This window comes from Hyaena hyaena, unplaced genomic scaffold (assembly GCF_003009895.1).
Source record: "Hyaena hyaena isolate Hyena2069 unplaced genomic scaffold, ASM300989v1 scaffold_528, whole genome shotgun sequence".
In the NCBI taxonomy this organism is placed as follows: domain Eukaryota; kingdom Metazoa; phylum Chordata; class Mammalia; order Carnivora; family Hyaenidae; genus Hyaena; species Hyaena hyaena.
The window spans coordinates 875,181-900,713 of record NW_024081158.1 but is presented as its reverse complement, the minus strand read 5'-3'; the positions used below and the strand labels follow the sequence as shown (position 1 = coordinate 900,713).

The 25,533-nt window shown below is 34.9% G+C and overlaps 1 protein-coding gene across 1 annotated transcript in view; it reads right to left on the bottom strand.

Annotated features, from left to right (window-relative positions):
* The window catches only part of VPS50 (VPS50 subunit of EARP/GARPII complex), a 131,485-nt gene that overhangs the window by 64,855 nt on the left and 41,097 nt on the right, over window positions 1-25,533 (bottom strand). Inside the window, exons 11-14 of the mRNA XM_039255453.1 lie at window positions 22,847-22,945; window positions 21,020-21,160; window positions 5,010-5,142; window positions 1,344-1,432 (exon numbers count right to left, since the gene is read on the bottom strand). Coding sequence (XP_039111384.1) covers window positions 1,344-1,432; window positions 5,010-5,142; window positions 21,020-21,160; window positions 22,847-22,945 — 462 coding nt within the window. The remainder of the gene's footprint in view (window positions 1-1,343; window positions 1,433-5,009; window positions 5,143-21,019; window positions 21,161-22,846; window positions 22,946-25,533) is intronic.

Below are 25,533 nucleotides of genomic sequence, written 5' to 3'. Positions count from 1 at the left end.
AGATATTCCATGCTCATGGACTGGAAGAACTAATATCGTTAAAATGTCCATACCTTTGGTATGGACCACTTTTTTGCACCATACACAAAAACGAATTCAAAATGGATTAAAGACCTAAATGTGACACCTGATATCACAAAACTACTAAAAGAATACATAAGCAGTAATCTCTTGGACATTAGCCTTAGCAACATCTTGACAGATTTGTTTCCTCAGGCAAGAGAACAAAAGCAAAAATAAAGTATTGGGACTACACCACAATAAAAAGCTTTTTCATGGCAAAAGAAACCATCAACAAAATGGAAAGGCAACCTATTGAATGGGAGGAGATATATGCAAATGATACATCTGAGAAGGGGTTAATACCCAAAATATATACAGAAATTATACAGCTCAACAGCAAAAAACCCCCAAATAATCCAATTAAAATTGGGTAAAGGATCTGAGTAGACATTTTTCCAAAGAAGACATACAGATGGCCAACAGACACATGAAAAGATGCTCAAATCAGGGAAATGCAAATAAGTACCATGATGAGATATCACCTTATACCTGTCAGAATGGCTAAAATAAAAAAAAAAGACAAGAAACAAGTCCTGCTGAGGACTGGGGGAAAAAAAAAGGAACTCTTGAGTACTGCTGATTGGAATGTAAATTGGAGTAACCACTATGGAAAATAGTATTGAAGTTCCTCAAAAAATTAAGAATAGAATTACCATATGATCCACAAGAGCAGTACAAAAAGAGTTATTTTCAGAGAAATTACACTTTTATCTAGGAAGTAATAAATTTAAAGAAATTAACAAATTTAATTATTTGATAACAACAACTATGCTACTAAACTGCAAAAGAAAACTTTAAGAAGATACATTCAACCAATAAACATGTAAGATGCCCTCAAGGCACAAAATCACTGACTTAGAAAAATTTTTTTCATTCTATACTAGATGTCAATCTAACTATGACCTATTTAGTTATCCTTTTCCTAAAATTAACAGAAAAAGAAAGAAAACATACATAAATGAAATAAAAATAGAGTATCTCAATAAGAAATCAATTTCTTAAGGCAAGAAATTTTCTAGGAATCTAAAAGCAAAGATGTAAGCAACAAATACATTATATTTCTAATAGAGATGTTCAAATTAAAAGATTGATAGACAAATACAACTGTGAACTAAATTACAGAAGTTGAATGACACATTTAGTCCCCCCCAAAAAAGCTAACATAACCAAATCTATAAGGAATACAAATAATTACAGAAAAGTCAAACACTGAATTTCTAAAACTTTGACATGAAAGTTTCAGTTGCTTTTGTAAAAAAATAATTAAAAAAAACTCAAACCTGCCATATTCGTGTAAGTCCATGTTCCAATTTCTTTTTTATGTAGCCACGGTCAAAATTAGTTTCTTCAGTACTCATATTACTCCCTTCTGAAAATAAAAAAGGATACAAATTTTCAGTTTGATTCCCATTTTTGTTTTCCAAAAAAAAAAAAAATCATTTTAACTGTCATATATTGTAAGCCTCTGTAAAATATATAAATATTTGTATAATCAAAACAATGTCAAAAATAGGTATTAGAATTAAACCCATTTGATAAGACACACAAAGTCAGACGATGAAATGTTAAGTATTCTACACTTAAGACCGCTCAGTACCTATGTGATTGGAGCTGGAATTCTAACTTGGGGAGGGTGATTGCATAGACGAGGTTCTCAATGACGGTCAGGGCATTTCTGGAACCAATAACTTCAATATAGTTAATATGCATGCTAACAAGAGTACAGATTGCAGAACTGCACATGCAGTAAGATAATGATGCATATGTTTTATTTTTCATAATCCAGGATAGTCTTATCCATTCCAAATAATCTAGCAATGTTCAGTTCAACAGGTAAGAGCAATGATCTGCTTCAAAACAAATTTCCCCCCAAAAGCAACTGAAAATACAATTATATACATTTATATTAAAAAGTTTATGCCTTTCTATGACTAAACTATGTGGAACAAATGAGGATGCTATTTGATCTTAGGCTAACTGGGTGTCCACTGGTAACCAGCAAAAGGCCCCTGCATAGACCACACCCCAGGTCCATGCCTCATGTACCTCTGACAACTCCTACAGCTGAAGCTACTTACTATCTGTATGGTGCGGCTACTAGGAGTCCAGCAGCCCAGCGCAGTGCACCTGGGCTACACCTGGAGAGCTTTATGTTACGATGGTGAAGTGCTAGGACACCAAGTCTATCACAACAGAGCTATAGCAGATGGCCTCAAGACCTTTTCAGCTTTATCAAGTTCTGTGAAGAAAAAATTTCGAATTACGGACTCCTATAATTTTGTTCCTTAATGTGAATAAGAAAGGACTAATTTCAAGTGAACAAATGACTTTTTGGAGTTCTGTATCTTGTCAGCTGACTGTTAGGCTAGTCATAGTCCTGAATATTTGTAAAATACACAGAATCAGGTCAAGGGATTGTAGCAAAGAGGACTAAATATAAAAGGTTCAATTGCTGTGTTTTAAGTTAGATTCTGCACCGCAATAAACATACATACATATATACAACAAAACATGCAAACTATGAGCCTGAAGCAAAAAAGCAAACTTCACTATGATGTATATATACTGTCCCTAAACTCTTATTTTATATCTAAAGTGCATATTAATTTTGTTCCAAACTTTCTCTTTGGTTTGTCCTTAAGTAATGTACTAGAAAAGGGAAAAGAAGTGCTGTAATGTCTTAACAGTTTCTGCAACTAGAAAAAAAAGAAAGATTGCCAAAACAGGATACACTTGTGAAGATCTGGAATCCTAGTTAAGCCCAGCAATTCTCTAAGTAATCTGAGGTTAAAAAAAAAAAAAAAAGACATATGGACATTTCATTAATAATAATAAGATCTCTTGACCCATTTCATTTGATATAAACAACCACCCGTAAAAGCACTTTATATTTTCTCTAAACTTTACACCAAACCTAGAGGTAGATGTGTAACTACACATTGGGGGTTTTTGTTTGTTCGGTTTTTTAATCTATCATTTTAAGAAGAAAGCTGAGGCACAGAGAAGATAAACTTCTTCACATTCTCATCTTTTGAAAATGGCCATCAAAATTGGAAGCCAGGTATCTCTGATCGCAAAGCCCATACTCACAGAGGTAGTACAGAGATGAGAGTATAGGAGTTGGGTAAAAACAGTGTGGTCTAGAAACCTAGCTCAGTTTTCTGCTTTCTCCACTTTCCCTTCCTTTACCATCCACCCAGTAATATTTCTAAAAGAATGAAAATCCTTCTGTAGAATTTCCCTCTGTTATTTTTTTCAAGTTTATTTATTTTGAGAGAGAGAGAGAGACAGAGACAGAGAAAGAGAGAGAGAGAGAGAATGAATGAGCAGGGGAGGGCAGAGAGAAAGAAAGAGAGGGAGGGAGAGAATCCCAAGCAGGCTCCATGCTCAGCACACAGCCCGATCTGTGGGGCTCGATCTCATGATCATGAGATCATGACTTGAGTGGCTATCAAGAATTGGATGCTTGGGGCACCTGGGTGGCTCAGTTGGTTAACCCTCCAATTTTGGCTCAGGTCATGATCTCAGAGTTCATGGGTTCGAGCCCCGTGTCGGGCTCTGTGCTGACAGCCAGCTCAAAGCCTGGAGCCTGTTTCAGATTCTGTGTCTCCCTCTCTCTCTGACCCTCCCCTGCTCACACCATCTGCCTCTCTCTCTCTCTCTCTCTCTCAGAAATAAATAAATCATTAAAAAAATTAAAAAAAAAAAAAAAGAATTGGATGCTTAACTGAGCCACCCAGCAGGCACCTCTATTATTTTTGCTATCTATATGTATATCCTATCTAAATTGATAAGCTTCTTATGAGTCAAGACAAATATTAAATTTATGTCTTCTATACTACCAGAATCCTACAATAAGATTTGAGTGAGCTTCTACCCACCCAATCACAGAATCCAAGTATTTCAGAAATTAGAAGCTACTAAAATAATTTGATTGATTAGCTACATTAAATTGTATGCAAAACAAAAACTTGTGTTGTATAATTTATTTTGGCTCTATTAAACAAAATGCTGATGAAAGCATTTTGTACTTTTAAAAAGTATCTTGAATACTTAATCTAAGCTATTCTTCAAGGATAATCACTTAAGATACATAGTTATACAAATGAAGTAATTTAAATATAATTTCTGGTTAATATAATTTCTCAAAGATTTGTTCTTTATGTAGCTGACTATACCATAGTCATTTAGAGTTGTGTTTTCTATTCAAAGATAAATATTTTAAAACCTTGCTTTTATAAAATGTTAAATCCTGCTGTGTTTTCACAGGAAGAAAAATATAATTATTAATGCTTAGAATCTAGCTTTATTAGTACAAATTGACAATTAGCAAATAGATTTAATAGTAAGCATTAGCACTGATTTTATAGTAAATTTGGACAGACTAGTTTGCAATTCATTTTTTCAAAGACCCTTTGTTAATAATTTAGTCCCAAAGCCATCATGGCATTTTCCTGAAAACTGGTAATAATCTGTCACTTGAGAAGTCCTTTGGCCCAGATAATCCCCCAAAGGTAATGGAGCTTTTAAAGAAAATGAATGACTTTCTTTGGTGAACATTTACCTACGGCTACTAAAGTTCCTGAAATTCTAAGAGCATGGCTTTTCCTTTTTCTTTCATTTTTTCCCCCTTTTGCTTTTCCTTACTCCAGAAATATGGCACAGTTATAGTGGTTTTTAAAATAAAATTATTTCCAGGGTGCCTGGGTGTCTCAGTTAAGCATCTGACTCTTGATATCAGCTCAGGTCATGATCTCACAGTTTGTGAGTTTGAGTCCTACGTCAGGCTCTGTGCTGACAATGCAGAGCCTGCTTGGGATTCTCTCTCTCCACCACCTCTTCTCTCTCTCTCTCTCTCTCTCTCTGCCCTCCCCTGCTTAGGCCTTCTCTCTCTCTCTCAAAATAAATAAACTTTTAAAAAATTATAAAATAAAATTATTGCCTACCAGAAGCAGAAGTAGTATCCTCACTGTCATGCTTTTCATGCCATTCCATAGTCCTGTAATAGCTGAGCATAACTTCCCACAGTGCTTTGCACAGGTCTGCAAGGCATGGAATATAGCTGTCTGGTGTAACATGCTGAAGAAAATAAGAAAAGTCAACTTGAAAATGATCACAACTTGCAAAAAGGAAATCAATCAATCAGGTCATCTGTGCAAACCAAGTACCTCTGACAACCTCTAAATTCTAGAAATCACATGATGTTACAGATATTCCATACCTATTAATAATATTTAAAAATAATGTCTTGATACAATATGTGGTCTCAAATCTCATTGAAGAAAATGTGTGGATTTTTCCCCCTTTGTATAAACTACCAATGTGTCCTTCTGCCCTTTTTTTCCTGCAGGTAGAGTAATGCCTCCATTCTACTTTGCAGGCTTTCTGTCAAAATGGAGCATTTGCTTCATCATTTGAGATTTTGTAACATTTCTTCCTTTGGTAATTAATGCACCAGAACCAATCATGCTGAAAAAACACTGAAAGGCTACAAAGACTGGTTAATTAAGGTCTCCAAAGTAAACAGCTGGTAGACATAAGCTACATAGCAAGTATAGCTATGGTGTGACTGATGCTTAGGATAGCACAAGTTGGTAGTGGGCCTGTCTCTTTCAAGAAGTTCTTTCTCTCGATAGTGATCTCTCCTTCCTCTAAGCTCCTTGTTTATTAAAACATTCATCAAGCAATTAATAAAAATACCAATTTGTATGACCCCATTCACTTTTGTGCAAGCATGTCAAATCTCTGAAATTCAACTAGGAAGTAGTAAAACAAAGGAACTGTTAAGCTCTGGAGTCAGAGCCTAAGTTGGGTTTAAGCCAAGAATGGCAGGATGGTTCAATCTTACAAAAATCTATTAATATAATCCATCATATTAACAGTATAACAAGAAAAAAACAAATGATTATCCTAAAAGATGCTGGAATAAACCTTCTGACAAAATTCAACTGCCGTCCCTAATAATAACTCATAAAAAAACATAAAAATGGATGGATATTTCCTTAAGACAAGAAAACTAAGGCATACCCACTGTGGTTAGGAACAAGACAAAGATGCCCACAATCTCCACCACTATTTAACAATGTCCTGGAGGCATTAGCCAATACAATTACACTACAGAAAAGAATAAGAAGCAAATAAACAGGAAACGAAGAAACCACACTATTTCTATCTGCATTATTATATTATATTATGATATAATAATATACCTAGAATATAATTCTTAGAGGATCAGTAATAAAACTAACTCAAACAATAAAATAACTCAGCAAGGTATCAGGTTATAAAATTAATGTAAAAACAATAGCATTAATATATATACAAATAATAACCATTTGGAAGATATGCTGAATGAGAAACTTCCATTTATAATAACAAAAAAGAAAAACTTTTTTGGAACTTAACATATGATGATCCAAAATTTCATGAAGAACACTGAAAAGACATAAAATAGATTTGAACAAATAGAAAGATATCCCTTATTCTTGGTTAGGATGTCTCAACATCATCAAGATACCAATTCTCCCTAATGTGTGAATTTACTGAGATAGAAATAAAAAAAGGCCAAAGGACAGATACCATACGTTTGCACATATAGGTGCATTAGGAGGAACTTAATGGAGGACCATGGGGGAGGAGAAGGGGGAAAACAGTTGGGGAGAGGGAGGGAGGCAAACCATGAGAGACTCTTGAATGCTGAGAACTGAAGGCTGATGGGGGTGGGGGAAAGGGGAAGGGGGGTGATGGGCATGGGGGAGGGCACTTGTTGGGATGAGCACTGGGTATATATGGGAACCAACTTGACAATAAACTATTTAAGAAATTTAAAAAGGCCAGAAATAGATCCAGCCTCATATGAAAATAGAGTGATAAATATGGCCTCTGATATCATTTAGGTAAAGATAGGTTGTTGTTGTTGTTTTTTTTTTTTTAATAAATAAGGTTGGGATAACTGGATAGTTAGTTGGAAAAAGACAAAGTTAGACCCACTCCTCGCACCATACATAAGAATAAACTTCAAAAGGGTAAAAGACCTAAATGTAAAAAATAAAACTATACTAGCACTAGAAGAAAACTTGAGTTAATTCTTCCCTCAGCTTGATATAGGGAAAAGCTTTCTAATTATGACTCAAAATTCAGAAGTAATAAAATATAAAATTTGGTACATTTTACTACATAAAAATTTTAAGAAAGGATTTACATGGAAAAAACAAAACACTATAAGCAAAGTCAAAAGACAAATGACAAACTCGAAAAATATTCACAACATATATCACAACAAAGAATTAATATCATGCATTTATAAAGAACTCTCTGGGGCGCCTGTAGGACTCAGTCAGTTAAGCATCCAACTCTTATTTTTGGCTCAGGTCATGGTCTCACAGTTCATGGGAGCAAGCTCAACCTGGAGCTTTATATTATCAGTAGAGCCTACTTGAGATTCTCTCTCTTCCTTTCTCTCTGTCCCTTTCCCACTCACTCTCTTGCTCTCTCTAAAAATAAATGAATAAGCTTAAAAACAAACAAATAAAAAATTCCTAAAAGTTCTTGGAGAAAAAGACCAAACATCCTATAGAAGAATGGGAAGAAGTTAAAGGCAAACTTCACAAAAAGAAATACAAAAATGCCATTAAACATATAAAAATATGTCCCATTTCACTCATAATATGACATATGTACATTGAAACTACAATAAGATATAAATTCTCACTCATCAGATTGGTGAAAATTTTAAAGCTGACCATTAAAAAAGGGTCTCTCCTTGACTAAACTCTAGATAAGATTCTCTGAGCCCTCTTCTTGACTAGGCCTCATTCTTGGCCTGTAAAGACTTGAACAAAATACTAACATTGTTTTTAACAGCTCAAGGCTTTATACTAGGATGACCCCAGTCCCCATTAAAGTGCCTGCCTGAGAAAACTCAAGTCGGCCAAAATAATTTACTGTTTCTTTCAGCTAACAACCTGAAGAAAGGCCTCCTGTCTCCCAGCCTCTGAGGGAGACAGTGGAGCCTAATTTCAATAGGTGCCAGCCAGCGAACCCAGATGGGCTTCACAGGGATTAACCCTTACTTCCTGTTTTTTGTAATTTTTCATTTCCTGACTCTGAGCTCCAACTCGTCCCCTTTCCCTCTAAAATGCCCAGTCACCTCTGTACAAAATGGAAGGTGAGCTTGGTTCACACTGGATTCTTTTCCCTTTTGCAATAAGATATTACTGATTAAAATATGTCCATACAACTTCAATTAGTATTTGGCTTTGTTTGTCTTTGATACTCTATATACTCTGTTGGCAAGGCTGCGAAAAAGCACCCACCTTCATACATTGCTAGTGGGAATGAAAAATGACATAACCCTATGGAGGAGAATTTGGCATTGTTTAAGAAAACTACATGTGAAGAAAAAAAAAAAAAAGAAAAGAAAACTACATGTGAATGTTTCCTTTGACCCAGCAATCCCACTTCTAGAAATTTATCCTGAAGATACACCTTAAACAATGTGAAAATACTTACACACAAGATCATTTATTGTGAAGGATTATTTGTAATCACAAATTTGTTGGAATCCATCTAAATGTCCAAATAGGAGATTGGCTGAATAAACTACTATACATACACACAAAGGAGCACTATGCAACTATGAAAAATGATGAGCTGACACACATATATTTAAATTTTAATTTAAAAATTTCTCGTGGCAGCCATCTGTTTGCTACAGCTAAGAGTCTGTTATTTGGTTTGTCTTTTTTCCCCTTTGTTCATTTGTTTTGTTTCTTAAATTGCACATAAATTTTTTGTCTGACTGACTCAGTTCACTCAGCATTATATTCTCTAGCTCCCTGAAAGAGGGAGGTAGGTGAGAGGATGGGTGAAATACATGAAGGGGATTAAGATACATCAGGATTCGATGAGCATTAAGTACTGTACTGAATTACTGAATCACTCTATTGTACAGCTGAAACTAATATAACACTGTAACTATACAGGAATTAAAATTGCTTTTAAATTTCCCCTTCATGACATACATATATGAGAAAGGGAAACTTTTTAAATTATATATATAAGTTTTTTATATATGTAAAATGTGTTTTTACAAACACTGAAGTTAGTTACCTTTACAAGGTGGGGTTGGGGATGAAATGGAAGAAACATAGGAGGAAGTGACACTTTTCTAACTACACCACATAGGCCATAAGTAACCTATTCATAGAAGAATTAGAATGACAATCCAGATTTACACATGGCTTGAAGAGATTAATATAAAATATTATTGCATACTTATGCTATAATTTGGAGTCATTTTTTATGTACGCATTTCATGTTCACTTTTATAATTAATTACCACCTTGACAATGAACCAGCCTTGATTGTTTTTTCCCTTGGCTTATTTTTATCCCATCATAACATATCTCTTATAGCATACACATTTAATAAAAACTTAACTGATGCCCATGGTCAGGAAAAAGCTAAAAGCAGAGGGGAAGAAAAGAAAAAACAAATCACAAAAAAAGTTCTGGGCTGCAACTCAGCAATCATTCACCTGAATAAAGGTACTCTTTTACAAGTCAATTTTTTTCACTTTCATAAACTCAACTTTACATAAATTTATATTTATATTATGCAAATAAATTTAATCTAATTATATACCAACATTCTTTGGGGTAGATAAATGGAAGAGAATGCTAGTTACATTTCTTCCCAAAGAAAAATTATGCCTATACAAATATTTGTGTTATAGCCCACCAATTAATTTTTATTATACTTGTCACAGTTTAACAAACCAGAAAATTGAATCTTAAACTACTACTACCTTCTATTTTCTACCCAGCCACTGTCTATCTACATTATTTGCCTATTTTTTTGAGGAAAAAGAGGTTCTTTCCTATGTTACCTCTTGATGATTTGCTGAAATTTAATGGGCTTGGGTGAGATACACAGAGATATATATTTTTTTTCCAAAAAAGTTGAAATTATTGAAGTTATAGCAAGCTTTTTGTCACAAAACTGATACAAGTGTAAATAATTCATAAATCCAGCTAAACCCCTGCACAGGCCTAAAAGCCTCCCAAAAGAATCCAAATTGTATTATCTTCAAATATGTTCATATGTACAAACATAAGACTATGATGTACTAAGCATGAGATAACAAGATGGCTTTTGCTCAAATTTATTATCTAAAATAGAAACAAATGTAGAGATTCATGGTACTAAATACATATAAAGTAAACAGTTTAAGAAAAAAAGGGCAAGGTGGGCTAGAAAAAAAATACTGGTTTCAATACATTTAAGACTAGATGTGTTAATTTCTGCACTGAAGACTGTGTTGCCAATAAATTAAAAGAGCCGTTTCATTTTAAAACTGGACTCTAGAAACTACCTTCTGCTTTAGCATGCAACCAACTGGTATGAACTCTCATAGCAACAAATGGCTCTCCTGCCTTTATCACCTTATTACTAAAATCATTCACAACTAGTATTCTCTCATTACTTTATAAAAATCTCCTCTAAATTTCAAGCAGAGAATCTTTATTACACAGACATGGGTGAATCATAACTATAACAAAAGAAATTCAAGAAACCAACAAGGAAGCAAATAACTGCGTAAGTAATCAAAAACTAAAAGGCAGGCCAAGAAGAGAATCTGAATTTCTGAATTAACAGCCCATGAAACTTCCATTCAGACATCTAGTCTTCTTCACATCAGCAGGGCATATTACAAACAGGCCTAGAAAAGGAACTGGAAGCCCTGGGTCCAGCCAGCACCAGTTCCACAACTTATGAGTCACATGCCCTTCCATAATAAAACACTCTGGATTTAAGTCTCACCATTCATAAGACAGTGTTAGAGATTCCTGGGTCTAACTACCTCATCACTAGTTTAATCCACTCACCAATACTAAATGCCTAACACTTCATCTCATTCGTTTAGAATACTAAGGCAGAGGAGTACCATAATGTAATTCCAGTTCAATATTTGTAACATTATCAATCATACCAATGAAAGTCTTGATCAATTTAGAAAATATTCACCGCGAGACATCCCAAAGAACTAAAATAACATGTCTTTAAGTTCTTTTAAAAATTAAGAATATATGGGAAATAGAAATTGAATTATCAAATATTATTCTGTGTTCTAGAGCTATTTTCCATTGCCATTCTTTGACTAGAAGCTAGTAGTGTCAACTTATTCCACAAAGGTTGTGAGGTGAAGGGAAAAGGAAAAAAAAGTGCAGTATTTTAGAAATAGCTCTTAAAAACATGCAGACAAGAAAGAATATTTTAAGTAATCTAAATAATTTTTAAATCCACAACCTCTATACAGATAACATAGATGTCTAGTAACTCTGAAGGTTATAAAAGGTAACAAATGTCCTAGGGGGCAGGATTTGGAGAATACACACAAATCTGGATATTACAGCATAAAAATTTCAACACAGCATTACCACTATGCTTTACTACTCAAACATCAAAATAGGCTTCTTTTTTTAAAATGTGTATTTATTTTTCTTTTTAAGAGAGAGTGCGTGCATGTGCAGGGAGGAGCAGAGAGAGAGGAGGAGAGAGAATCCTAAGCTGGCTCCACACTATCAGTGCAGAGCCCAGTGCCAGGCTCCTCTCACAAACCATGACATCATGATCTGAGCCGAAACCAAGAGTCGGATGCTCAACCAACTGAGCCACCCAGGCGCCCCCCAAATAGGCTTCCTAATCAAATCTTGATGAACACATTCAAAAAACCCACAGATATCCTATCCTATTCTTCATCATTGTCAGCTAAGTACAGTTTGCAACTTCCAGTTCTGCTATTTAACCATTTTGAGCAACATACCTGGTCAAAATAAAAATGACAAAAATGGCTTAAAAATCCAGCAACATTTCAACCCTGACTATAAGCAGTAAGTGAGAATCCAGAGTATATTTTCAATGAAATAAACATAAGCAACCTTTCCAAATCTGAAGCATGCAATGAAAGAAAGTCATCTTTTAAAAGTTGCTTAAGTACAAAGTTAAGTGGTAAAAATGAAAAAAGAATGCTGCTGGATTTAGTTTTCTCTTATCAATTTACTTTTACATTCCTCAGAAATCTCTATTATCAAATACCTACAAAAATTTCAGGAAGATGATTGTTCTATTAAAACGTCAAAATAAAAATTCTTAAGGAATATCCTTAAGGTATTTTTTGTTGTTGTTTCACTTTGATTAGCACTCTGATCACATCCTGACAAACATAAAGGGAACAGATGTGTGGGCATCCCCACAGGGCTCCCAAACTCCCAGTGCTGCCGTCCCCCATCCCCAACTTCATACACACACTGATATATTTCAAAAAAAAAAAAAAGAAAAGAAAAACCCACAAAGAGTTAGCAGTATTTTCAGATGAATGCTGCTAGCACTGTGAGCTGCATCACCAGAAGCCAATGGGGGAAGTCCGCTGCCTGTCAGGGAAGCTTCAAGAAAGATGTTGCAGACCCAAACGGCACTAGGCTCTGGCGCTACAAATATCTCTGGGGAGGCTCAACTCCAGACCTAAGGAGGTGGCTGATCCAAGCAATTACAAGATCTCTCTAATCTGAAATTATTCTGTGAGGGCCAAGGTGTACAAAATATGAATATCTTCAGTACTTTTTAGCCACTGGAATCCAGAGATGTGCACAGTATAGTGAACTGGATAGCAACATGTTTGGGCTTGGGGCCTAACTTTGTGACTTACTTGATCATGATGCTATAAATATCACTTCATTTATCCAAACACCCCAAGGGATAAAGCAAATAACCTAAATCCTCTCTATTAGGTTATTCTGAAGCTTTAAACACTATGACTCTCCAGAGACAACAATATACATATGCTGTAGCAAAACTTCCCTTGGGTCAAACTGGATTCATCCATGATTTAAAAACACAAATGTATCATGGTGAAAAAACAGTCACTCTCATCTCCCAGGCATTTCTATCATTAATGATAAAATTGGATATATCTATGAAATCATATGCAATAAGTATGATATAAATGATGCTACATTGGAACTAAGTACCTAGCACCTTCTAAATTGTGAAACAGAAAGATCTCCTTTAAATTCAAATTGCTGTTAAATGGCCTTAATCAAATAGACAGCTTAATACTATAAAACAAAGCAGCTGTAATCAGAATACAAAATTTATCTTTCAAAGCTACAAGTGATAAAACGCTGAAAACCCCTATGCTGACACTATTACCAAAAAGGGGGCACCATTTAAATGTAAAAACACTATCAAATTAAAAATAAGGTTTCTTGTGTCAGCTCTCAAGAATAACTTTCTGCCAGGAAATTTTTTTGTTTGTTTGTTTCTGCTGGCAGTGTGTGCCATGCTCTAAAAATAGGCTGGTTTTTTAACATTTACTCCAAACCCTCCCTCACAAACACACACATACACACACACACACACACACACACACACACACACACCCCACCTAGCAGTCTACATTACGCTGGCCAGTTCTTAGATGTGGCTAGCCCAGGGGCTTTGCCACACCTGAGCTAGTTTCAAGTGACCAGAAAACCCCTCCATTTCCAAAGAGGCAAGGCTGGCTACCCAGATAACTACAGCCCAAAGCATGCTCTCCATTGGCACTCATTAGGCCCTGAGAATACTGAAAACAAACAAATCTTCATACTAAAAATCCAGTTAAACCAAGCCAGACAACCTACCACTTTCCTTTTACCTGTCCTATACTCCCCTCCTCTCATGCCATTGCTCAGGAGATTTCCTCACTACCCCCGACAGCTCCCACCCTGGACCCAGCCACATACATTATGTCTGTCGGAATCCAAGACTTAGCTCAAAAGTTGCAGCTTTCTCCTAATAGTAAGATATGGTTTTGCTTCCCTCAGAACCTTAAAGAGCTGTGTTGACCCCAATGACACGATGTTGTTTCAACTTTTCTTATCCTACCTCTGATCATAATTAACATGACCTTACTAGGTTATAAATTCTGTAAAGCCTTATCTATCCTTGTTGAGCTGAACTGATTACTTGATTAACAAAAGTTGAGTAATGACAAGGGAACTGGTTTCTGGTTTCTACTTAGCAAGTCAGAGTACTAAGAAAACGGAGTTTGATGTCCTATTCCAGTACCCATGAAAGGGTCACAGGCTAGCTTGTCAGTGTGCAAGTAGGATAAAATTTCCAACCCTTCATGATTCTTGACAATCCAGAGAGTATACGGCAGGGAAAATTTTCCCTTACCTATCTTTTGATTGTTAAGTTTTGAATTTTAAAAATTACCAAAATCTAGTTTTTGTTTTATCTTAAATGTAAAAAAATCAATATATATTTTCATATGTAAAAAATATATGAGTGGTGATGGTACAAATATGTGATAACAAATCTGACAGCTGAATTCTTGGAATATTCTACTGACCTGAGAAAGCAACTCAAGTAAATACAAAATACTGCTTTTCTAACTAAAAGGCTTCTCTCTCTCTTCGACCAAATGTTCAAATTTATAGCTTCCAATAAGACAGAAAATGTCTATTCATCTATCCAACCAAATCAACCAAATTATCCCTAATAATTAAGTGTCCCAGTTTAATTTCCTTTACATCCTAAATATGCCTGAGTGATAAACAACATAAATTGTTATTTTGATATGCTACCTTCTGGTGTCTGGCAATTAAGCTATTAAATACAAAATAATCAGCATTTGTGTGTACAGGGAAAGGGATAAAAGCAGGCATCGCTGAAGAGGAGTAAAAACTGAAACACACTTTCCAGAGGGCAATTTTGGAAAAATGAACCAAAAGCCTTATAAATGCAAAGCCTTTCACAATACAATTTCATTTCTTATCACGTATCCTAAATAATTAAAGATGTAGACAAATACTTAGCTTTAAGACTATTTACTATAGTGTTCATAATGACAGAAGCTAGAAATAACATAAATATCTAAGAATAGGAAGCTGGGTAATTAATCCAGAGGATCTTACAATGAAATATGGTCAAGATATTAAAAGTTATGTGTGTAGCATATTTACGGAAATGGAAAATTATTTATAACATAGAAAATGGAAAAAAATGTTATAGAACTGTGTGTACAGCATAATCCTACTTTTAAAAGCTATTTGCTTACATACACATTAAAAGAACCAGCTTTGCATGCATAAATATTAATTTTATTCTTCTTTTTGCTTATCCATATTACAACTAATATTTTACTTGTATAATTTAAAATATGTATACTTTTAAGAGTAAACATCATGTTAATGATTGCTTAATTTGAGCTGCCATTTATATAATCTACATTCTATCTAACTCTATATAAAGACTATAAGTGATTTAAGAACATATAAATACCAGACTAGTTTAAGTCAGAAAACAGCAAAAGGATAAAGAAGCAGTTAATTCTACAGAGGAAAAAAAAAATGATTGTTACTATATGTGAACATTGAATTTAGCTCTGAACTTCTCAGCAACCTACCAATCATTGTAAAGATAGTCCGTATACTCTCACACTATTTGATGAGAGAAAATATATTCTCTATAACAGAAAATGCCCTGAGAATTTGGTAATAGAAACATGTTTTGACTAAAAAGAAGCATTGTCTTTAGGTTTCTATATGAACATCAAAATAAACTATATCTTCAACGGAGGTCTTACTAAAGATATTTACTAACCCTCAAAAAACTGACATTGAATTATAACTCAATACCAAGAAATATTACTTAGAAGACTAAAAGTTTAAAAGCCTAGAAGAATGGAATATTACACCAGCCTTCAGTTTGTCTCTCTATGATGTCTGCACACAAGGCACCTGTAAAAGTACACAGCCCAAAGAAGGTACATAATATTGGTTTTCTCTCCCCCGCATTTGGCTTAAATTTGAAATGTGTCAACACCACACCAGTTAGAGACTAAGAGGGCAACCCAATCTACCCAAGAAACATTAACTAAGCACCTCTAATGTGCCAGACTCTGAGAAAAAACATACTGAAATCATTTCAAAACAGTTTTTTTCCCTAAAAACAAAACAAAACCAAAAAAAGAAACAAAACCAAAAAAACCTGACTCATTTTTCACCAAAGTATTACTACATTATCAAGCTCATTTCAAAAACAGAACTCAGAACTCACTAAGCTCATTTGGAAATGAAAAACTGAAAAATGGTTGGGAAAATTTCAGTCAGGTTTAGCCAGCTCTTTTATCATAAAATTAATCAATAACATCCTAATTAACATCTTAAAATAAGCTCCCCAAAGAAATTCAATAGCCTGCCAAAAAGGCTGTAAAACAAAACTTCTTTTACTTGATTCATACTTCATAAAATTTCAAATAACCTACAAATAGTTTCTCTACAAGATCACTAAATAAAGAGATCTACCTGGTGTCGAGAAATCTCTCCACAGACTGGTATAAACCAGGGGTACAGCGATGTAAATGCAATAAAAAACAGGGCTTAATTTTTTAAGTAAATAAAAAGACCACTATGCTCCTTTTCATGGCCCTTCCCAAAACTGAATGAGGTTTAATTCTCATTTGAAAATCTTGCTAAGTATTAGTCATTTATTTCTGCTTCAAAATAATATATATATTTTTAAGCCTAATTTACTGATTTAAAAACTGTAAGCCAATATATTCAAGAAAAACAGGAAAAGCAGAAAGATACAACTATAAAAAGAAAAAAATGGTGCTTCTAATTAAATCATTCAAAAAACATTATTTAGTAAAGAAAGAAAAATAAGTACATTCAATTACAAAATGATTTCAACAAGGTCAAAGCCAACTAAACTTTTAAACTCAGAGCAATGGCTGACAGGACACAGAATGGCAGAAATGTCCTAACAGGGTAGGATGCTGTTGGCCTTAAGAACTCTGAAGTTCTTTCTCAGTTTCTCAGAGTCAACAGAAGCAAAACACTAATTTTGCCCCAGATTTCTTTGTAAATGGGATATCAAAAAAATAATAATACAATTTCATTCTTACCCATCTAGTAATAAACAGATATCTGTGAGTGGCTCAAAATAATACTACAAACAAGGGCAAGAAGATGATGAGGTTTCCATTTCCAATCTCCTTCCAATTAAAGGAAACACAATTGTTCCCTACTTATAGGAACTCCATCCCTCTCTCAACTCTGATACTATTTCATGTATTTGATTTTTTAATGTTATATTTAAACTCTTATCTATGACTAAGGATTTCCTTTAAAATATTGCTATTAAACAGAGAAAACCAACTTCCCAAACCTTCTACGCATCTCCTGAGAGCTGCTGCTTCTTTCTTACCTGACATTCCATTGCCACATAGACTTTCCCACTAGCACATCCTCAATAAGTATTCTCAGTTACTCTCAGTTGGGGCAAAAATAACTCACACTTGCTACATATTAAAAAATCAAGAACCTTACATTCAAAAACAAGGCTCCTTCACAAATCATCTCCCTTGCTTGAGGTGTGCCATTACAAATCCTTTATATGTATTCTCACCAGGAAAACATATTTAAATTTCCTTTCATAAGTTTATTTATTAAATTTCTAAGGGTTGTTTCCAGTTTTCCTCTCCTGAGCTGATCACCTTCATCTGCAGAATTCAGTTTCTAAAAGGTCACATCTTTTCATCAAACTAACAAATATAAATCTGATTACAAATAATTTCTTTCTAGTCTTCCCTGGTTTAAACATTTCAAATAGAATACAGTATTATAAAACAAATTAAAACTTTGTTAGGTTTCCAAGAGATATCCACACCCTTGTCTGCCTGCAGCAGCACTGACTTAAATACTTCTAAAAGGCCTGGGGTAAATTTTCTGAACTTTGTTAATTTTTTAATTCAGAATTGTGCCAAAGAAAATGGGCAACCTTAAAATGGATCACATACTTCACCTCATTATTCAGCTCCTCTAAGTGCATTCTTTTAAGAACCTAACATACAGAGCCTACCACACCTAATTGTTAAATTCTTTTCTTAAAAGAAATTCCTCCAGGGGGCACCTGGGTGGCTCAGCTGGTTAAGTTTTCAAGTCTTGATTTTGGCTTAGGTCATGATCTTACTGTTTGTGAGATCGACACTGCCCCCCCCCCCCCCCATCGGCCACTGCTTGGGATTCTCTTTCTCCCTTTCTCTCAGTCCCTCCCCTGTGTTCTCTCTCTCTCTCTCTCTCTCTCCTCTCTCTCCTCTCTCTCCAAATAAAATAAAATAAATTTTTATTCCTCCATGAAGCCATCATCATTTGCTACTTCAACACTCCTTTAAGAATGTTTTAGTATGCCTTGACTATAAACCAGGAGTATATTTGAGGTGGGGTGTGGTTCTATGACAAAGCTCTAGTATACCAATAAATTACTTGTTTCCTTAATTTAATTACATATACCTTGCTATAATCATACATAGATGGATAATTTTGTAAAGAATTACCAGATGTTTCTTTTGGAGTCATTTATTTTTAATGTTTATTTTTAATAGAGAGAGTGTGAGCAGGGGAGTGGCAAAGAGAGAGAGAGAGAGAGAGAGAGAGAGAGAGAGAGAGAGAGAGAGAGAGAGAACCCAAAGCAGGCTCCAGGCTCAGAGCTGTCAGCACAAAGCCTGATGCAGGGCTCGAAACTCACAAACCATGAGATCATGATCTGAGCTAAAGGCAGACGCTTAACCGATTGAGCTACCCAGGCACACCTCTTGGAGTCATTTTAAGAAGCATTAACTCAAAATAAAATCAAGGAAGATAAGCCCTTTGTTATCTGATAATTTAAATATACACAGCTACTTCAAAAGCCAGCTTTAAGAAAAACATTGAAATTGTTTAAAAATGTTATGGTAAACACTTTAAACATAAATTTTTGTTCATAAACATTTATAAATTAAGTACAACTTTCAGCTTTATATTATGTAAATGTATAGAGGACTTTCTCAAGAAGTCAGAGTACGTCTTTGACTTTTAAAAACATATCAAAGTTTAATGGTAAGAAAGTACACTATACATATACACAAATACACACCAGATTTAACCAAAGTAAAGAAGATTTAAGGACAAATGCCTAATTTGTTTAAAATGCTTTTTTAAATTATATTTTCTTTTCTTTTTTTTAATTTTTAATATTTTTTAGCATTTATTTATTTGAGGGAGAGAGAGACACACTGCGAGCAGTGGAGGGGCAGAGAGAGAGGAAGGCACAGGATCCGAAACATACTCCAGGCTCTGAGCTGTCAGCACAGAGCCCGATGCAAGGCTCAAATTCACAAACTCTGAGATTGTGACCTGAGCCGAAGTCGGATGCTTAACGGACTGAGCTACCCAGTTGCCCCAATTATCTTCTTGTTTTAACTATTAGAAGTTATTTTCTGTTGTAACAGAGAAATCACTAACTTGTAATAAATTGCATTGCCATATGACATCTATTCATGACAACACTAATAGAATCAAAAAATGAAACTGATTACTTGGATATTTAATTTAAAAATATATACTACCAACCTAAGAAAATACATGGATAAGAAGATAAACAACACATTTCAAAATAACTGAAACTTAACAAATGATGGCTGTACTTACTGGATAATTAAAAATTTAATTATGCAACTATATCACACTTGAAGTTAATAATTATTAAATTTGTGTAGTTCTCATAATTTATGAAATGATTTTTAAAAGAAATTTTTAAGCTTTATTAACAACCATCCACTGCCATTATTAACTTAATTCTTAATCTATCCTATATAATCACATCCTTCTGGAATATTTATTATAGCTCTAGTGAGAATACTTCTCCAGTTCCCAACGGCCATAAACCATCACTTTCGACAAACTCAGTAAAGAATGAAGATTAGCTTAATTTTATACTAATTCCAAGACATAATTAGAGTAGAGAAGAGATATCTACTTCCTAGAACTGTTATTTTCTGAGTTGATGTTAGAAATAATTCAAGAAAGTCCCCAGTGAGAGATACAGAGTATTGTTGAGCTAGAATTAAAGAGACCAAGGTCAACAACGACCTCCATATTGTCAAATCAAGTGATCAATTCTGTAATATCACCTTCACCTTATGCAGACTCTCAGAAGCATGCAACAATTATTCTTGAAATACTTCCTTCTGTAGGCTGTTCCACCATCTCCTACCTACCCAGCTAGCTGCTCTTTCGCAGACCCTTCTACTGGTCTCTTGGCACTACCTACTCCTTTAATGTCACAAGGCCCAAGGACCCACGGTTCACTTCTCTACACCCATTTCCCCAATATTCTTATCAAGTACCATGGATTTAAGTACAATTAGATGCTGAGACTCTCAAATCTATAACTTCAGCTCTCATCTCCGTAAGTTCTTTTATCCAACTGCCTCCTTAACAAGTACACTTGAATGTTAATCGGCATCAAACAGAATTCATGACTTTCCACTGCACATCAGTCTTCCTAATAAACACAAAACAGATACCACTGTTCTCCCAGTTGTTCATCATTCTCTTTTCCTCATGCTCTATATCAATGCATCAGCAGGACCAATTCTAAAACAGAGAACAACTTAGTTCACTTCTCACCTGTGGTTATATTACCTACAGATCTCTGTTTCTTTAGGAATGAAAAGAAACTGGTTACAGATGCTGACAGAAATAGCATTTACACTCATGAAAAGACTCACTGAAAGTGTATACAGGGAACCAGCAAAGATGATTGCTTAAAAGTACCTTATGTGCAATCACAAAAGAGAATTAAGAGCCTGAGAAACAAGGGTAAAAGAAGCTATGACAGAGTAAAGAGTCCATTTAGAAGCAACTGCACTCCATAAATCTATACTACCTCATCAACCTTTACCATTTCTGTGACTGAATCTTCCATTATGAGAAAAACAATAATATGTGAGAAAAAAAACTTTGGGCAAACATATTTGTTTTTATTTCAGTAGCATCTTCAAATAATAGGTGCTATGAAAAATGGAATATGAATTTAAAAATTAAAAGAGAGACATATGAACAGTTATTAAGTTACTACATACTGTACAGAGATCCTTATATTGCAGCTTTTGGAATTTTGTATCTGTGTTTCCTGAACATAGTTCCACATAACCAAGAACAACTTGAAACACAGTATTATGAATGGCTTGAGTGAAGTGCATGTGAAGTTGATCCATTGCTGTCTATGGAAAGAAAAAAACATACAACATAATTTCATGTTATTAAAATAAATAAATTTCAATGGATGTGAAAACATAAGAAAAAATCTTTACCAATTATAAATAAGGCACAAAGATCACTATTTTTCATAAAATTATAATTGTACTGTTGATTATTTGCAAATAACTCTTCAAATAACCAGAATACCATATCCCTAAACATAAATATGAATCGTGAACACTGCTCTGTTGCTCTGTATTTATGATTGGTACCCATCCTGTTCTTTCTCAGACATGTCAGGCATAATTACACCTTTGGATCCGCCTTGCCATCATTCCCTTATACTGTTTAGGATGCTTCCCAGTGGTCACCTTCTCAAAGAACATTTCCTGATTATCCTATATAAATCAGTACTTTGCAGGACTCTATCCACTTACCCTGATAATCTATTTCTTTATATACTATTTGTTACAAGCCAACATCCTGCTTCCCTCCCTAGAAGATAAGACACATGAAGGCTCATACAGAGGTGCCTGGAGCAATGTACACCATAGGTACTAATAAATATTTAATGAGTAAAAGAATCAACCTAATGGGGGAAATTAGACATCATACTCTTATTTTCAAAGGTCTTTAAATAAGTCACTCAAAATTACCAAGTGTCTACTTCTTATAATTTTTCCTAGGTAGCCTCAGACACACGTTAATTAAGTACAGTAAACAACCAAATTTCTTTATCCAGATTTTAAAATGTAAACAGAGTTTAAGTGGTTTGGTAAGTTCTTAGATCTCCTTCTAAGACAAGAGACCATTTAAAGGAAGAAAACATTTACATCCATCATTTTTAGCACATTTACAGATAAATGCATAATCCTGTACATGGAGAAGGTACAATTAGCTTTCTAACAACTTCATCCTTTGCAAATTTTTCAAGAAAGCCCTTGAGCGGTAACAGTATGTAAAGCCATGAACTACCGGAATGAGAACATTCAGAGAATAAAACAATCCTTTGAAAAATCTGATAAATGAGGAGCACCTGGGTGGCTCAGTCAGTTAAGCCTCCAACTCTTGATTTCAGCTCAGGTCATGATCTTATGGTTTGTGGGACTGAGCCCCACACTGGGCTCTGCCCTTGGGATTCTATCTCTCCCTAGTTCTCTGCCCCTCCGCCACTCATTCTCTCTCTCTCTCTCTCTCTCTCTCTCTCTCTTTCTCTAAAAATAAATAAATAAGCATTAAAAAAAAGAGAGAAAAATCTGATAAATGAAATGGACCTGTTTTATAGGTAAACATATCAAATACACAAAAGTTTACATACCACTTTGAGGGAAACATGCTGGTCCATCTAGGAACCATGAAGCTCCAAATTAAGAGGTTCTCAATCAGGACCAAGAGGTGAGGTACACAAGTCTACACATCCTCTCCAAATGAATTATCTTAAAATACACTTTAAAAAAAAAAAACCTACATAAAATTGTAAAAATATTAAACCTGACAAACACTGCATAGTTTAAAACAAACTTCTGTAATGTTACACTCTATACACTCCAAACCTATGTGAACCTATGTTAATATGGCATAAAAATTTACTTTGTTAAATGAAACTTTTTAAGGAGACTGTACACTAGTAAATATATTCAGACTTGAACATTCATAAAGAGCAACAGATTCCTGATTAAGAAAAAAGTAAATAGTCTTTCAAAACTAACCTGTGTTTTTCCAAGAAGTCGATAAGCTTGCTGAACTTTGGTGTAATGGTTAATGTCAAAATTCTTGCAGATTTTGGAAAGAGCTACATCCAACTGCTCCTATGGAATTAAAAGAGGAACCAAGAGGCAGTTAAGGAATTATGTTTTCAAGGCAATGAGAAGTATTAATATTAATTTCTCACTTTTAATTAATATCTAAAGATATTTACTATCTTACCAGATGTAATAGTCAAAAACAATTTTTTTATGTTTTTTTATTTTTGAGAGAGGGAGACAGAGTATGAGTGAGGAAGGGGCAGAGAGAGCGGGAGACATAGAATCTGAAGCAGGCTCCAGGCTGAGAGCTGTCAGCACAGAGCCTGACACGGGACTTGAACTCATGAACCACGGGATCATGACCTGAGCAGAAGTCGGACACTTAACCAACTGAAACACCCTGGCACCTCTTTCAAAAGCAAATTTAAATAAAAATATAAATAGATTATAGTTCTCACATATTACAAACTCTAATCCAGTTTACTCAGGTGTTCTTTTTTTTTAAATTTTTAATATTTATTTATTTTCAACAGAGAGAGAAAGAACATGAGCAGGAGAGGGGCAGAGAGAGAGACAGGGTCTGAAGCAGGCTCCAGGCTCTAAGCTGTCAGCACAGAGCCCAACATGGGGCCTGAACCCACAAACCATGAGATCATGACATAAGCTGAAGTCAGATGTTCAACTGACTGAGCCACCCAGGCACCCCTAAGATGTTCTTTTCCTTTAAATTTTTTTAATGTTTATTTATTTTTGAGAGAGACAGAGCCTGAGCAAGGAAAGGAAAGCCAGAGAGGGAGACAGAACCCAAAGCAGGCTCCAGACGCTAAGACATCAGCACAGAGCCTGACGTAGGGCTCTAACCCACAAATTGCAAGACCATGACTTGAGCCGAAGTTGGATGTGCAACTGACTGAGCCACCCAGGTGCCCCAAATAAGATGTTACTAACATGTGAGTATCTAAAGATCCATGCCTAGTGTTTCAAAGGATACCAAATCAGTATATCAGTTACTAAAGGAATTTTATTTTTTATTTATGTTTCCTCAAGCAATTGCTAAAATCTTACAATGGTATGAACTAAATTTGTAATACGATTAAAAAATAATAGAACAATCCTTCCATATAATCACTAAAAAGTAATTATCAAAAAAACTACATTGATCTTATAAGCACATACCCAAGGTATATCTAAATGCATCAACTTTGTTTAAGGATTTCTATTTCAATGATTTCATTGTAACATAATGATTCTCTACATAAGTACAGAATAATATTATATATTGTGAGTGAAGAAATACTGAGTGATTATTTACTTAAGAGATTTTCAAAGCATTACCTTTAACGTTTATCAAACTGTCATTCTTGTCATTAGTAAAATATTGCATTTATGATGAAAAACTACTTTCCAAAAAGGTCATTTGAAAGTCCAGCTTCATAGATTTTGGATATTAACCCTTTATCTGATATGTCATTAGCAACTATCTTTTCCCATTCCGTCGGTTGCCTATTAGTTTTATGGAATGTTTCCTTTGCCGTGCAGAAGTTTTTAATCTTGGTGTTATGCTGAGCGAAATAAGTCAGGCAGAGAAGGACAAATACCATATGTTTGCACATATAGGAGGATTAGGAGGAACTTAATGGAGGACCATGGGGGAGAAGGGGAAAAATAGTGGGCAGAGAGAGAGAGGCAAACCATGAGAGACTCTTGAATGCTGAAAACAAACTGAGGACTGATGGGTGTGGGGAGGGAGGGGGGAGATGGGCATGGAGGAGGGCACTTGTGGGGATGAGCACTGGGTGTTATATGGAAACCAACTTGACAATAAACTATTTGTAAAAAAAAAAAAAAAAAAAATGAGCTTCAGATCGAAAAAAATTTAAAAAGAAAGTCCAGCCTCAATTTTTATAAGCACTCTCATCAGGAAAACAGTAAAATAAAATACCAGAAGAAAATAATTCTAATTACTTTTACTAAAACAAATAACCTGCTTTGCAATGACTGCCAAGAAGAGAGATGAACTCTGAGTAAATGTAGGACAAAAGCAAGACTTTGTGTCACAATGACATATCTTTTCCTTTCCATTTCTACATTTTTTTAAAAATGTTTTATTTATTTCTAGGAGAGAGAGAGAGACAGACAGAGAGAGAGAGAGACAGCGTGAGCAGGGGAGGGTCAGAGAGAGAGGGGGTCACAGACTCTGAAACAGGCTCCAGGCTCTGAGCTGGCAGTCAGCACAGAGCCCGACGCGGGGCTCGAACCCACGAACCGCGAGATCATGACCTAAGCGAAAGTCGGACGCTTAACCGACTAAGCCACCCAGGCGCCCCCTATTTCTACATTTTTGATGAACTGTATGAAATACTAGAAGATTTAGGAATTTAGGAGGGTTCATCAGCCAATAATTATTCTTATGTAAATTAGCTCACTGAACTAAAAAAGGTAACAATAAAAATAATTAATACATGGTAAATATTTTGTCTATAATTTACATGAAACTATATGACTAACAGTTTGGGGATCTCTCTGGATATGGTGTTTTCAGATACAAAATGCCATTTTCAGATCCCCAAACTCCAAAAGCATTATTGAGTGTACAAGAAGACACATTAACCTGACCAGGCAAGGTATTCCAAATAAAAAACAATAAACAA